This window comes from Stigmatopora nigra, chromosome 5, assembly GCF_051989575.1.
Source record: "Stigmatopora nigra isolate UIUO_SnigA chromosome 5, RoL_Snig_1.1, whole genome shotgun sequence".
In the NCBI taxonomy this organism is placed as follows: domain Eukaryota; kingdom Metazoa; phylum Chordata; class Actinopteri; order Syngnathiformes; family Syngnathidae; genus Stigmatopora; species Stigmatopora nigra.
In genome coordinates, this window is record NC_135512.1 from 461765 (window position 1) to 475778 (window position 14014).

A 14014-nucleotide genomic window follows, 5' to 3' on the forward strand; every position below is an offset into this window, starting at 1 on the left:
TGTGGAGCCACTGTTTCTATCAAATTATCGGCGTGGAATGTTTTATTTCATTTTTTTAAATATTGTTTTTACTAAAATGATTCGGGGCACTAAATAATATCTTATTCGAAAATGTAAATCGGAAAGTAGAGCGAGTTGGGGGTGGCGCTAATGCAAAGTTGGAGAGGCTGTTTTGCAGCGCTCGCTGATGACGCCATCATATCGCGTCGATTAGGCCACGCTAACCAGCTCGTTAGGCCATCGGAGCTTGTTTTTGGTGCCGTTTTCCAAGTTTGAACGATCAGCCGAAGCCGCGGACATGGCGGACAAATCAGATCCCATCAGAGAGTATGAAAAATGGCAGAAGAGATACAATTCAAAGAAAAATCGCCTGAAGCGTCAGCGCGGCGTGGTGAAGCCCCCTTGGCAGCTAGAGCGCGAGAACATCGAGCGGCTGGTGAGCAGGTACGCCGACATCAAGAGCGAGGAAGTGGTCAGCTTCTCCGACTTCCCCCTGTCCAAGAAAACCATGCTGGGCCTGCAGTTCTGCCTGTACCGGCAGCCCACGGAGATCCAGAAGCAGACCATCGGCTTGGCCCTGCGGGGCAAAGACGTGCTGGGAGCCGCCAAGACCGGCTCGGGCAAGACGCTCGCCTTCCTCATCCCGCTGCTGGAGATCCTCCACCGGCAGCAGTGGAGCTCGGCGCACGGCATGGGCGCCCTGATCATCTCGCCCACCCGCGAGCTAGCCTACCAGACCTTCGAGCTTCTCCGCAAGGTGGGGCGCCACCACGAATTCTCGGCCGGGCTGGTCATCGGCGGCAAGGAACTGAATCATGAATCGGCGCTCATCCACCGCACCAACGTGGTGGTGTGCACCCCGGGGCGGCTTCTGCAGCACATGGACGAGACGGCCAACTTCCACGCCTCCGACCTGCAGCTGCTGGTGCTGGACGAGGCCGACCGCATCCTGGACATGGGCTTCGCCCCCACAATGGACGCCATCCTGGAGAACCTGCCGGCCGGCCGCCAGACGCTGCTCTTCTCCGCCACGCAGACCAAGTCCATCAAGGACCTGGCCCGCCTCAGTCTCAAGGACCCCGAGTACGTGTGGGTGCACGAGAAGGCGCGCTTCAGCACCCCGGCCACGCTGGAGCAGAGCTACGTGGTGTGCCCTCTCCAACAGAAGGTGGACATGCTCTTCTCCTTCATTCGGAGTCACCTCACCAAGAAGATCCTGGTCTTTTTCGCCTGTTGCAAGGTAGGAGGAGATTGTACCACGGCGTCCGTAGCTGGGGAGCCGAGAGCGTACCACTGGCCTAGCGTGCGTGTTTTGGGGAATGTGGTAGGGGAACGGAGTACCCGGAGAAAACCCACACGGGCCCCGTGAGAACATGCTAACTCCACACAGGGAGGAGCGACTTGGGATGACCCCCAAACTGTTAGCCCGACGCGCTAACCGGGTGGCTTTTTTTACACAAACGTGGTCAACGGCAGCCATTATTTCTACTATATTTAACATTCAATCCAATAATCGTTTTAATCACAACCTGACATGTGTCAAAGTGGCGGCCCGGGGGCCGAATGTGGCCCGTCGCGTCATTTTGTGCGGCCCGAGAAAGTCAACGAGTGGCGACTTTCTGTTTTAGGATCAAATTCAAATGAAGATAGATATGTATATTAAATTTTCTGATTTTCAGCCTTTTAAATTAATCATTGTCATTTTTTAATCTGTTTTATCTGGGTTTTTAGTTCAAAAATCATTTTGTAGAATCTAAAAAATATATTTAAAAAGCTCAGATAAACATTGTTTTAGATCTATAAAAAACGGTTTATTCAAAACTTTTAATCCATTTCAATCAAAAATATATTCTATCTAAAACGGTGCGGCCCACATGAAATCAAGTTACATTAAACGGGCATGTTTTTTTGACTCCTAGAATGCCGTTTTCCGGCCCAAATGGACTCCAATTTTTTTTAACGAGAGCTTCCCGTTTTGTGTGTTGTTTTTTTTTTTCTTGTTTTCTTGTGTGTGTAGGAGGTGCAGTTCCTGTTTCGCATCTTCTGCCGCCTGCGGCCGGGCCTGCCCGTGCTGGCGCTTCACGGCAAGCAGAACCAGATGAGGCGGGTGGGGGTGTACGGGGACTTTTTGCGCAAGAGGTGCGGCGCGCTGTTCGCCACCGACGTGGCGGCCCGCGGCCTGGACTTCCCGGCCGTCAACTGGGTGGTGCAGTACGACTGCCCCGAGGACGCCGACACCTACATCCACAGGGTGGGGCGCTCCGCCAGGTACAAGGAGAACGGCAATGCGCTCCTCCTGCTGCTGCCCTCCGAGGAGGAGGGCATGCTCGCCCGGCTCAAGGACAAGAAGGTGCCCATCCAAAAGATCCAGGTGAGTGGCCGGAAAAGGATTCAAAAGAAATTTCCAAGATAAGATAAGTCAACTGGCTCTAGCTAGCGGGCCCCATCCGTCCATAACGAGCCTCTGACTCCCCCTGCAGGTGAATTCTGAGAAGCTCCAGAACGTCCAGGGGAAGTTGGAGTCTTTCCTGGCTCAGGAGCAGGAGCAGAAGGAGCGTGCCCAGCGTTGCTTCGTCTCCTACCTGCGCTCCGTCTACCTCATGAAGAACAAGGACGTCTTTGACGTCTCCAAGCTGCCGCTGCGCCAGTACGCACTCTCGCTGGGCCTGGTCGCGCCGCCCAGGGTACGATTCCTCAACCGGGCCGAGGCGGCGCCCGAGAAGAAGACCGTCGCCGAGGAAGCCGGCGGCTCCCAAGCCGGTGGCTCCCAAGCCGACGGCTCCGACGACGACCGAGGCGACCAAGACAATGACGAAGACGACGGCGCCGGCTCGAGCAAAGCGTTCGACATGGACGACGACCAAGAAGATTTGGACTTCCTCACCGTCAAACGAAAAGATGTCTTTAGCGTGGAGGGACCTGCGGGTACCCAGGCGGAAGAGGGTAGGTCCGTCGTCGGTTCCGTCTCGGGTCGCGTGGAGTTTGCATGTTCTCCCTGGACTGGTGCGAGTTTTCTTCGGGTAATCTGTTTTTGCCAAAAATATGCACGTTAGGCTAATTCGATGCTAACTCGTTCCTAGCTATGAGGAATTGGTTGTTTGATCCGGGGCACGTGCAAAATGTGGCCCGCCGCATCATTTTGTGCGGCCCGGGAATGTCAATCATGACTTCCTGTTTTAGGATGAAAACTCTCAATTCATTTGACGAGCGCCTCTCCGGACAGAAAGTAGTTTTTTCGCCATTGCAAGAAATACACCACGTACTAAGCCACTACAATTTGTTGTCTCGACAGCCCCGACCAAGGAGGGGAGGAAGAAAAAGGAGAAAAAAATCGACCGCTACACGGAGGCCAAGAAGATCATCAGGATGAAATTGAAAGTCAACACCAAAACCACGTTCACCGACGACGGCCAAGCCGTGCAAGTCTGGCCCCCCACGCAGCGACAGGCCACGCTCCGGGAAGGGGAGGAGGAGGAGGACGACCGGGACACTGCGGGAATCGACTTGGACAAAGCCAAGGAGCGCATGCAGAAGGAGGACCAGGAGATCGACAAGCCCGAGTACAGGCTAAAGGTCAAGGCCAAACATCGCGAGAGGAGGCTCAAGGCTAAAGCGGCCAGGAGGGAAGCTAGCAAGCGGAACCGCGGCAAAGGCGAGGACGGGGAGGAGGACGGAGAGGGAGAGGATGAGGAGGAGGAGGAGGAGGAGGAGGAGGAGGAGGAGGAGGTGGTGGCGTACCTCGCCGACAACGGGGAAGAAGAGTTTGACCCCGACACCCTGCCCGATCCGGACAGATGTCGTCGGGATCCAGATGGCGATGAGGATGAAGAGGAGGATGAGGAGGAAGAAGAAGAAGAGGAGGAGGAAGAAGAGGAGGAGGAGGAGGAAGAAGAAGAAGAAGAGGAGGAGGAAGAGGAGCCACCACAGAAGAGGAAAAAGAAGTCTAGGAGGCACGAGGAGGAGGAAAATGTGGGACTGTCGCTGGCGGATGACGAGGAGCTGGCCATGCGATTGCTTTCGGGGCGGCCATTTTGAAGGCTCTTTTCGCTAAGACTACTTTTGGCTAGCCAAATGGCTTACATTACAAAAAAAAGAAATGAGGATATAAGAATTAAAAGGTCATTTTCTTTCTCAAAATGAATAAAAAAAACTGCAATTTCCATTTTCTGTCAATATTAAAATGGCGTCATGGCAATAAACATCCAATCAGTTTGAACTGTTTGGATGCCATTGATGTGCAGTTCAAGTGGACTGGGAATATTTAATGACGGGACTCCCAGTCTAAACAGATTGAATGTCAGCCTTTTGAGTTGAAATAACCATTACTAAAATCTATGTCATTATTTCATCATATATCTAAGACCGTTTTGTTTCCATTCTCTTTATTACAGTGTTTCGAGGCTTTAAAATCATTGTCATTATTTAATGATTAAAACATTTATACTTTAATCCCAATTTGTGTCGTTTCAATTGTATTTTATCAAAAGACGTGAGTTGACCGCACTGTGAACCCGAACGTATCGCCGTTCAAAAAAGTACCGCGTGATGCCTTCACGTCACCGAGAATTGCGTAGGTTACTTTAAGTCACATAGAAATCTATGTAGTCTGTTTTGAAAGTATGTAAGCAGCCTTCAACGCATCCCGTGTTCGTCCCTTGCGCCCTGAAGGCATCACCAGTGGCGGGAAGGTGAAATCACGTCACCTGGAGAGTCCATTATTAACATAATAGGGTTCGGTTCGGCGGTTCGGTCCTTCTGAAAACACTCGGCGAACCGCGTTGGTAAGTTACTTTAATTCTATTCTTGTATTAAATGCCAATGTGACTTTGCACTTTTGCGTGACCTAGCCGAATAACTCGTGTCATTCAAGGTCTCGTGTTTTAGGACCTTGATTTAGCTAAATTGGAATTGTTAGCTTACATTTCAAAGTTGCTCATTCTTTGAATTTGGCCTTGTCCTACGTAAGCGAACGCGTTTAAAAAAAACTGGCCAGTGATGTTGATATAGACTTTTAACTTTGATAATCGAGTTAAATATCAAGTATTTCAACGCGCCTGTTAATAGCATAGCAGTGTGTACGCTAGCTAGCGGTATTGGTACTGTCCACATTAGTTGAGGTGGGAAGGTACTTTTTTTAAAAAACATTTTGTATACTAGTCCGATGCGTCTTTTGTTGTTGTTTTTTTAATCTCATGCAGCATTTCGTGGACCAAAATGCAATGCCAATGTCTTTTGCTATTTTCTTGTGGTGGCACCGGCGTCCCATTTTTCAACACGTTTTCCAATTTCTTTGAACTAGCCCTTTTTTTCCAACCACTTAGAAGCTAGCGGTCATGGCGAGCGATAAAGACCCCACGGCTCGCGAAGGCGAGTCCGCTATTCAAGTCAAGCTCCAACAGGTCCCGGCCAAGTTGGTTACTTCTCCGGCCGTTTCCAACCGAGACGTCCGCCTAGCCGTCTCCGCGGCGCCTCCCGCGTCGGCCCCGGCCGTCATGGTGGTGACCAAGTTGGCCAAACCCGTCGGGACGGGCGTCCATGGGCCCAAAGCCGCCACCGTGGGACAGGTCGCCGCTGTCAAAGCCGCCACCGTGGGACAGGTCGCCGCTGTCAAAGCCGCCACCGTGGGACAGGTCGCCGCTGTCAAAGCCGCCACCGTGGGACAGGTCGCCGCTGTCAAAGCCGCCTCGGCCCCGGGGAGGACGCTGCTGATAACCGTCCCCAGGTCCACCGGACCACCCGTGACTCACCTGCCCGCCAATATTCAGATTCCACCAGGTATTTGTTCCAAACATTTTGATGAATTGTAGTTATTTTTCAAATTTTAAAAGGGTTTTTTTTTTTTAATGAATGTAACAAAAATACAGGCAAATGGAAAAAAATCCATTAAATTGGGGAAAGGAAAAATAAACTAAATGTATGCCATTTTGACTATTTAAATGTTTTTTTAAGTTATTCACCCCCCCCCCCCCCCCCCCTTTTATCCACCCAATAGTCATAAGTTTTGGGACATTCCCCATTGTCTTGAATGACAGTGTCTCAAAATCGGGTTTCCCCCCTACCGGACAGGAATGGTACTGATTCGCAGCGAGAGCGGTCAATTGATGCTGATGTCCCAGCAGGCTTTGGCTCAAGCTCAGCAGGCCGGCAGACTCGGCACGACCCCGGCACCCCCGGTACGTACGCGTCCGCCGTCGCCGGGCCCAAATGTGAGCCGCCCCCCCAATGTCAGGCGTCCACGGCGCCGAGGCGGAGTAACGAGAAGGTCGGGACCGTCACCGTGGCTCCACCCGCTTTTCAGCCGCCGGCCAATCAGAAAACGGCCACAGTCAAGGTGGGGAAAATTTGTGGCCAGTTTTCTTATCATTTTTATTTGTTGGAATGTTTTTTTTTTCGTTATCAGGTGATTGCCGTGACTCCCAAAGCGGGCGTTCCTCCGACCCGCGGGCCGGCCACGGAAGTTCGAGCTCCGGTTGCCGTGGAAACGAAAAAAGAGCCTCAACCTGTGTACAGTCAGGTACGTGCGCCGTCCTCATAATATATTTGTATATGTATACTGTATATTTTTTGCTATTGTCATTTGAAGCATTTTTTGTCAATTTTTCATCCGATATTTCTTTGATATTTTGATTTCTGGATGCATTTTGATCCATTTTAATTTGTTCCAAATCATTTTTTTGTAACTTTTCGCTTTGAAATGACATTTTTCTAGATAAAGATGTATTTTCCGTGAACCAGAGTCAAATGAAGGAAGGCGCTGACTTATTTGTCCACAGGAGACGCTGGAGAGCGTAAAGAAGTGCAAGAACTTCCTGGTGACGCTGATGAAGCTGGCGTCCAGCGACTCCAAGTCGGCCCACATGGCCAACAACGTGCGGGGTCTGGTCAGGAGTCTGCTGGTGGGTGGGTTTGGTGGTCCTCCACCGCCGTCGGGACCCTCCGGTGGGGGAAATTTCCCCGGCTGACCTCCGACCTTTTGCAGGAAGGCGAGCTGGAGGCCGAGGGCTTCACCGAGGCGCTCTACCGGGAGCTCAAGTCCACGCCGCAGCCCTGCTTGGTGCCTTTTCTCAAGGTTTGAAGACGTGGCCACGCCCATTGCATCCGTCCCTTTTTACATGTATATCTTTTGACGTCTCCTTCAGAAAAGTCTCCCGGCGGTGCGTCGTCTGACGGCGGACCCTCAAGTCTTCATTCAGCAGGCCTGTGGCTCCTCCTCCTCCTCCTCCTCCTCCTCTTCTGGCCCCGCCTCCAACAAGTCCAGTTTGGAACGAGCCCCACGGCCAAGACCCCTCCCTCAAGTACTGTATTTTCTTATTACCCTATTAAATTGGTTTCCTATACAAGTTGTACTGGATGATAAGGCGTAGTAGTAGGGGCTTGTAACGAGAAGCACCTGACGGCAATCCACTGATTGCACTTGTAGGACAGCAGATTGGTAAAAAAATAAAAGGTGCACTAGATCAGGGGTCGTCGGGAAGCTTTTTGACGAAGTAGAGCCACAAACAATTGCTATTTTCCAATGTTATTTCTTGTGAGCCATACAACACATTTAAGAGTCAAAATACATACATGTAAACCAGTGCCTTATACATTTATTTTTTGTAATTTCACCACTTTTCAAGTGGAAAAAAATGCATTCCAGAAAAGTCTACTGCAAAAAAAATGAAGATGAAAGCAGTTCTAGATGTCATATCTCATTTCTGTCACCAGCGGTACTTAATACTTATGTGGTGATCAGATGGAGTTGTAGTAGTACTAGTTGTGGTTAGGAGACCTGTGTCAAAGGCTTGTAAGCCACTGTAGATCTATTGGAACAGGCTGGCGGCGTGGCCATTGGCGGCGTGTCGGCTCCACCCCCAATTGTGACCTCCGTCACCAAAGGCGGCACCCCGGTGGTGCAGATGGGGAAAAAATTGACGGGTAAAAACCATTCCTTGCCTTCCAAAGACCTCCTTTCTTTTGTTTTGTCATATTTATGCCCCTCCCCTATTCATTTTTTTTTCTATCAGGAGGATTCACCGTCAATCAGGCTTTTCCCCGAGAACGGCCTCCTCATTCCATCCCGCCGGTCAACCGAGTTTCTTCGGGCTCGTACAAGTAAGAATCGGCCGTCGCCCGGCACGGCCGTCGGTCGCCGTGGCCGTGACCCCGCCCCCTCGGCGACAGGGAAGATGACGACATCAACGACATACCGTCCATGGCGGGCGTCAATCTGCGCGAGGAGAACGCCCGCGGCCTGATCGGCGCGGCGGTGGGCTCGCTGGTGCGCTCGTGCCAGGACCGGCCCTTCCTGTCGGCCGGCCCGGCGTTGGCGCGCATCCTGCGTACCGGCCGAGCCCTGGGGGTGACGGAGGTGCTCCCCGAGGCCGTGGCCCTGGTGTCGCACGCCACGCAGGAGCGTCTCCGCGCCCTGCTGGAGAAGTTGAGCGTGGCGGCCCAGCACCGCAAGGCCGCGCCCAAGGTATCTGGGCTTTTTCCGAGTATTTGCGTGGAGACGACGGGACGGCGTGATAGGCCGCCTCCCTCCCTCCCTCCCTCCCTCCCTCCCTCCCTCCCTCCCTCCCTCCCTCACCCGTAAGGAGGACTTTCGGCACGAGAGGGTGAACGACGCCCGCTCGCAACTGCGTTTCCTGGAGGACGTGGAGGCCTACAAGAAGAAGAAGAGAGACGAGGAGGAGAGGGAGCGCCTCATGCGATTGGCCAGGGTGAGTCGCCGCCACTTTGGCGCCAAAAGACGGCCCACTGGGGACTTTTTTCGTTGACCGCCAGAGTCGCTCCCACGCCGAGGATCCGTTCCAGCAGCAGATGAAGCAGCGGGCCAAAGAGGTGAGCCTGACTTCCGTTTGCCATCTCCTCTAATCTTACCGGACGCTCCCGCCGTTTACAAGATGCAACAAATGGAAGAAGCGCAAAGCATGCACCGAGAAGCCAACCTGACGGCGTTGGCGGCCATCGGGCCCAGGAAGAAGAAGAGAGCCCCGGACCTCCCCCAGGGACCGCCGGTCGGTACCGCTTTGTCCTCTGTCGCCATTGTGGAGCGAGTTTGGAGACACTTTGCTGAAAATGTGTCTCCAAACTTTTCCCCACTATTTAATGTCCGAGCTTGATGAAAGTATGTGTCAGGTGGTGCCGGGGGCGGGGCCTCGGCAGACGCCCCGTCGCCCCCCCACTCGCGTGGTCCTGCGAGATCTGCTGCTGTGCATGGAGAACGACCGCTTCCTGCGACATTCTCTCGCGCTCTACAAAGCCATGCTTTGACCGGCCTGCATCAAAAAATAAATAAAAATAAAAACATCAATTCAAATTTGCAGGAGTGTTTGTGTCTAAAGAAAATGCCTGCTTGTCTTGAGTGACGTCAAAGTGCCGGCCCGGGGGCCAAATGTTGCCCGCCAGATCATTTTGTGCGGCCCGAGAAAGTGACTTTTGTTTTAGTATCAAATTCAAATGAAGAGATGTCTATTAAATGTCCTTATTTTCCCCCTTTTTAAATCAATCATTTGACATTTTTAATCCATTTTTTCAGTTTTTTGTTCAAAAAACATTTTTTAAACTCTAAAAATATATTTAAAAAGCTGGAATAGACATTGTTGTAGATCTATGTAATCCATTTATAAAAATAAAATCTAAATATAAGTCCGCCTCACAAAATAAAATGGAGTTGATCTGAATGTGTAGCAAGCATGTCACCCTTGCCCAACTCAATTGTATCCGATCAGCGGTATAAAAAGAATGGACGTGCACATGGTCAAAATGTTTGCTTATTTTGAAAGTAGCGATGCTCACTTCCGGTTCAACGACATGCAGGTGCCTTCTAATGAGTCGTTTGTATCCGTGACTTAGCAAAACCTGAGCTTTATTTTTGGACGCATCACTCGTGTCGTCAAATGGGAAAATTGCTCTTGAGCCACCACGAAATGGGATACTATTTGACGCCTCGCTTTGTCCGCCCGCAAGCACTTGGACAACTTTTCTCCTGACTTCGATGCAGGAATTCAACATCGGGTAATGAAGCTAAGTTCTTTTAAAATGACGTCATCAGACCTTCGATATTTCCCGTGTGACAAAATATTGACCTTTTTTTTTTACACTATTGAAACACTGCTTGTTGATTTGTAATGACGTAGATGTCCACAAGGGGGCAGCATGTATCAGCGTTCAAAGATATAGCGTGAAGGAGGGGACCGTCAAGTGGCCGCTATCTCGTCTTTTTCCGTCGCTCTCCCCAGGGAAGCGGCCATGTTTGTTTTCTGCCACTTTTTTTCTTCATTCCGAAATGACGTTTCCGCAGCTCCCTATCGACGAGACAAAAAAATGGGCTTAGATGGCGTGCACGCTAAGGTATTTAACAAGTTCGTGGAAAAGAGATGTTCTGAAACACCGTCATTCTTTGACATTGTTTCACAGAGTTCAATTTAAAAGCTGGCCGTTCACCCCAATAACAGTCACGCAGGCCGCTTTTGCTGGCAGTTGCCACGGCGACCGGCACAGAAAGCGCAGATGCGCCTCACAAAATCCAGCCCGGGTTTCCAGCTGGATGGCTTCGTCGTCGTCACGCTTCCGCCATTCCGTCAAAGCTCGGATTTAAGCGATGCGGTAAATCGACGCCGCCGCTTGGCCCAATCAAAACACACACAAATTGACATATGACCCGCCCCTGTAATTCAATCAAATCTAATCAGTGAAAACAAAACACTGCAAACTGGAGAGCAAAGAGCCACTGCACCCGCGCGTGCCGCCATCTTGGATGATTATCTATCCATTCCAAACAGTCCATTCATTAGAAAAAGACCCGTACATCAATACATTTGTCTTTGGACGAGGACACATCTAACACCATGGAATATATAAACCCAGATCATCATGCTGTTTGCGTTCCAGCAAATAGTCACGTCCTTCACCCAGTCATCAAGTTGACGTTAAACCAAGTCTGACACCCTCGGTGTCCAAATAAAGAGCGCTCTACCAAATGTTGGACCAGGAAGTAGACACATCCTGGCAGGTAATCCATTGACAAAGTGCGGGGAAGTACACTAGTAGTACTAGCAAGTGCGCTCCAGTATTTAGACACAGCCACGTCCCGACTTGAGAATGACTCTTTTAAGGCGTAAGTGTAAAGTGTGCGAGCGCCAAGAGAAACTTTTGTTCTGAAGAAGTCTTTGTTTTGACACGTGACAATGAAACAATCCATCAAAGGGGCTTTTATAGTGGCGGGAAGAGGCAGGAATATGAATGATTGATGCGGGCGGGCGGGATTGGAAACGTTGAAAGCGAGGAAGGGGGGGGGGGGGGTCGCTTCCCATCCACACACCAAAAAAAGTCCTCAATCTGTCAGGAAAAGTAGAGACAATCCCCTTCTTCTACCACCGCCTTTTTTTCTTCCTCTGCCGTCTCGTCTTCTGACAAACGCGGCGCCCGCTCGCCAACGGGAAAGTGGAGCGGCAGATTGACGCCTCGCAGCTAAAAAAAGGGAAAAAAAACCCCACAAATCGAAACCCTGCCCGGCAATAAAATAAAATGGCCGATCATAGGATCACTTTTCTAAAATGAACCCCATTTTAGCACGGTAACAAGACAGTGAATGGGTTAATAACTAAATCACTTTATAGAGTTTTTATTGGGTTGAGTTAGTATAAAGAAAATGAAAAACTTTCACATTTGAATATTTACATTTTTTTACTGATATCATCATATATTGAAACTTCATTGACAACACGGCCTAATGGATGAGACGCGTCTATTCACTGGGAATGCTAACGTGCTAACGTACGCATCCCAGACTCATTTCTGTACACGGGCTAGATCTATTTCCTGGCACGGCCGTCCTCGTTAAAGCCAGATGAGTCCTACTCGTTAGTCGCCGTCTCACCGCAAAAATTCAGCCACGGACGGCACGGTCACATGTCTGGCACGGCCAAAAGTTGACAGAAGAAGAAGCAAAAAAAGAAAAAGTCTGTTTTTTCTTCTTCTTCTTCTTCTCTTTCTCCCCCGCCAGCGTCAGCGTGGCTTTGCCAAGTTTGACGACGACGGCAGCCGTCGCCAAGGCATTCGTCAGTGGCGCCAGCGAGCCAGCGAGGGAGCGAGCAGATGGTCGCCGATATGGCCGCTCGATTCAATTGGCAGATGTCAAACTCCGGGCCCGGGGGCCAAATCTGTCCCGCCGCTTCATTTTGGGTGGCCCGCCAAAATAAAAGAAGCGTGTCGCCTTGCGGAATTCGAACGAAATGTCTCTATGCTTTAATAAATGACATCACAAATGAAATATTAACCGTTTTTAAAGACATTTAAATCATTTTTTTTTTTTGGTTTCTTCAATTAAAATGTGTGTCAAAGTGGCGCCCCGGGGGCCAAATCTGGCTCATTTTGTAAAATCTAAAAAAGCTCAAATAAACATTGTTTTAGATCTATTAAAACGGAATATTTGGGGATTTTAATCCATTCATTAAAAAACGTATTAATATATCTAAAAGACCCTTGCAATAAATATACCTATCCTTTTGAAAATGGTAAATCCACATCACGGCAAATCCCCAAAATACACAAAAAGGCATTGAAACAGTAAATAAACCTGAACCTAGGGGAAAAAATGCTCATTAATGAACTAATCTGTACCCATTCCAGTAAATAGACAGACTCGTGGCTCAGCAAAATCAATCGTGGCCAAATCCCTCTAATCCAGTAAATAGACACATCCCCTGGCCAGTAAATAAACGAACGACAGCAGCAGCGAGTCAACACAGAAGGACGAAACCAAAAAAAGATTCCAAATGTTTGCCAGCGTCAGCCTAACTGCCAACTTGTTGAAACTGTTTTTGGCGCCCTCCGATGGCGATTGAGTACAACCGCATGAAATGAAAGATAAAAGTGAAAATCTCTCTTTAAGATGTTCCGAATAAAATCAACAAAGTGAAAGAAGAAAGCTAACACAACAAATCCTAATCCTGCCACGTTAATATTTCAAAGCGCCGTCGCGTTAGCTAAAACCGCGTGACGCCGTAATCTTCCATGTTACCCTGGCGTCCGCCCCCTGTCAAGGAAGGAACGCGGCGGATTAACGTTTTTCTTGGCGTCCACGTACTTTGACGGATGTCTCCGTCCGCGACAAGATGGCCGCCGAGCAAAGCGGCGACGTTCACAGCTACGCTTAGCATGTCATGCTAGTTCAGGGGGAGAAAAACAACCGTGTTGCGTTGAATGTCTGTCTAAAAAAATAGACAGTCTCTAAAAAATAGTCCCATCCCCATGGGTAGGAAGACCCCAGGAATTTAAACACACCCCTTTCCAAGTATTATTCAGGCTCACTCAAGTTGTGTGTGTGTGTCAGTCATGCAAAATTTGCAGTCCATTTCACGTTGTTTTAGCCATTTTCCTTGCCATTAGCTTTTCTTCTCACCTTGGCTTAAATGTTCTTTTATTTTAATGATAAAATGTTGGTGTAAAAAGTTGTAGGCGTCAATTTAACGAGACGGGTCGACGGCCGAGCGTTTCGGGAACCCGAAACGTGACCTTTAGCCGCGCGCGCTAACGAAGAGCGAGCGTGACGGCTTTGACGCTAATTGCGGGTGCGGCCACGGCCAATCGTAGCCGACCAGTGTGGGAATTTGACGGTTTTGGCGTTTTCCAAAACTTGCTAGCCGCCGTCCAATTAGGAGTTGATGGCTAGTAGACGTCACGTCCATTTGAAGCGGAAAGGAAAGGATGGCAGTGGATGAAAAAAATGATTTCTGTAGAGATATTCTTGTTCCTATTTTCTTTTCTTAAATTATTTTTTACATCAAGCCTGTTTTTTTAAATTATTTGTATATTTTATCTTTTTCCTCTTTTTTAATAGTATAATATTTTTTTTTAAAATGGTCCTGAGGGCGGGGCTTATTTATCTTGCACTAGCAAGGAAGGAAGGAAGAAATTCTTCCCTTTGGGCGGATGCTCAAACCTCTTTGAAGATGATTTTTTTTTCTTTAATAAGCCGCTTGAAGTGGTATTTTTTAACGTGACTTTATCCACCGGGACGGCGAGACAG

At 49.5% G+C, this 14014-nt stretch overlaps 2 protein-coding genes across 4 annotated transcripts; both read left to right on the forward strand.

The window, feature by feature from the left end:
- The first annotated feature begins 190 nt into the window (after nt 1-190).
- Nucleotides 191-4455, forward strand: ddx10 (DEAD (Asp-Glu-Ala-Asp) box polypeptide 10). Its single transcript, XM_077716222.1, has 4 exons — nt 191-1240; nt 2018-2371; nt 2481-2943; nt 3293-4455. Exons 1-4 carry the CDS (start codon nt 299-301, stop codon nt 4033-4035), a joined length of 2502 nt encoding a protein of 833 aa, XP_077572348.1. The 5' UTR covers nt 191-298; the 3' UTR covers nt 4036-4455.
- A 153-nt stretch (nt 4456-4608) lies between these two features.
- LOC144196258 (transcription initiation factor TFIID subunit 4-like) lies at nt 4609-9295 on the forward strand. Of its 3 annotated transcripts, XM_077716225.1 has the most exons (16): nt 4610-4781; nt 5322-5564; nt 5598-5775; nt 6067-6173; nt 6230-6331; nt 6401-6514; nt 6774-6896; nt 6980-7069; nt 7140-7295; nt 7815-7917; nt 8007-8094; nt 8164-8458; nt 8577-8702; nt 8767-8823; nt 8886-8999; nt 9121-9295. In XM_077716225.1, exons 2-16 carry the CDS (start codon nt 5334-5336, stop codon nt 9253-9255), a joined length of 2019 nt encoding a protein of 672 aa, XP_077572351.1. In that variant the 5' UTR covers nt 4610-4781; nt 5322-5333; the 3' UTR covers nt 9256-9295. The 3 variants fall into 3 exon arrangements, with proteins under 3 accessions (XP_077572350.1, XP_077572351.1, XP_077572349.1); XM_077716224.1 differs by having other exon boundaries at nt 4609-4781; nt 5300-5775; XM_077716223.1 differs by having other exon boundaries at nt 4611-4781; nt 5322-5775.
- The last annotated feature ends 4719 nt before the right edge of the window (nt 9296-14014 follow it).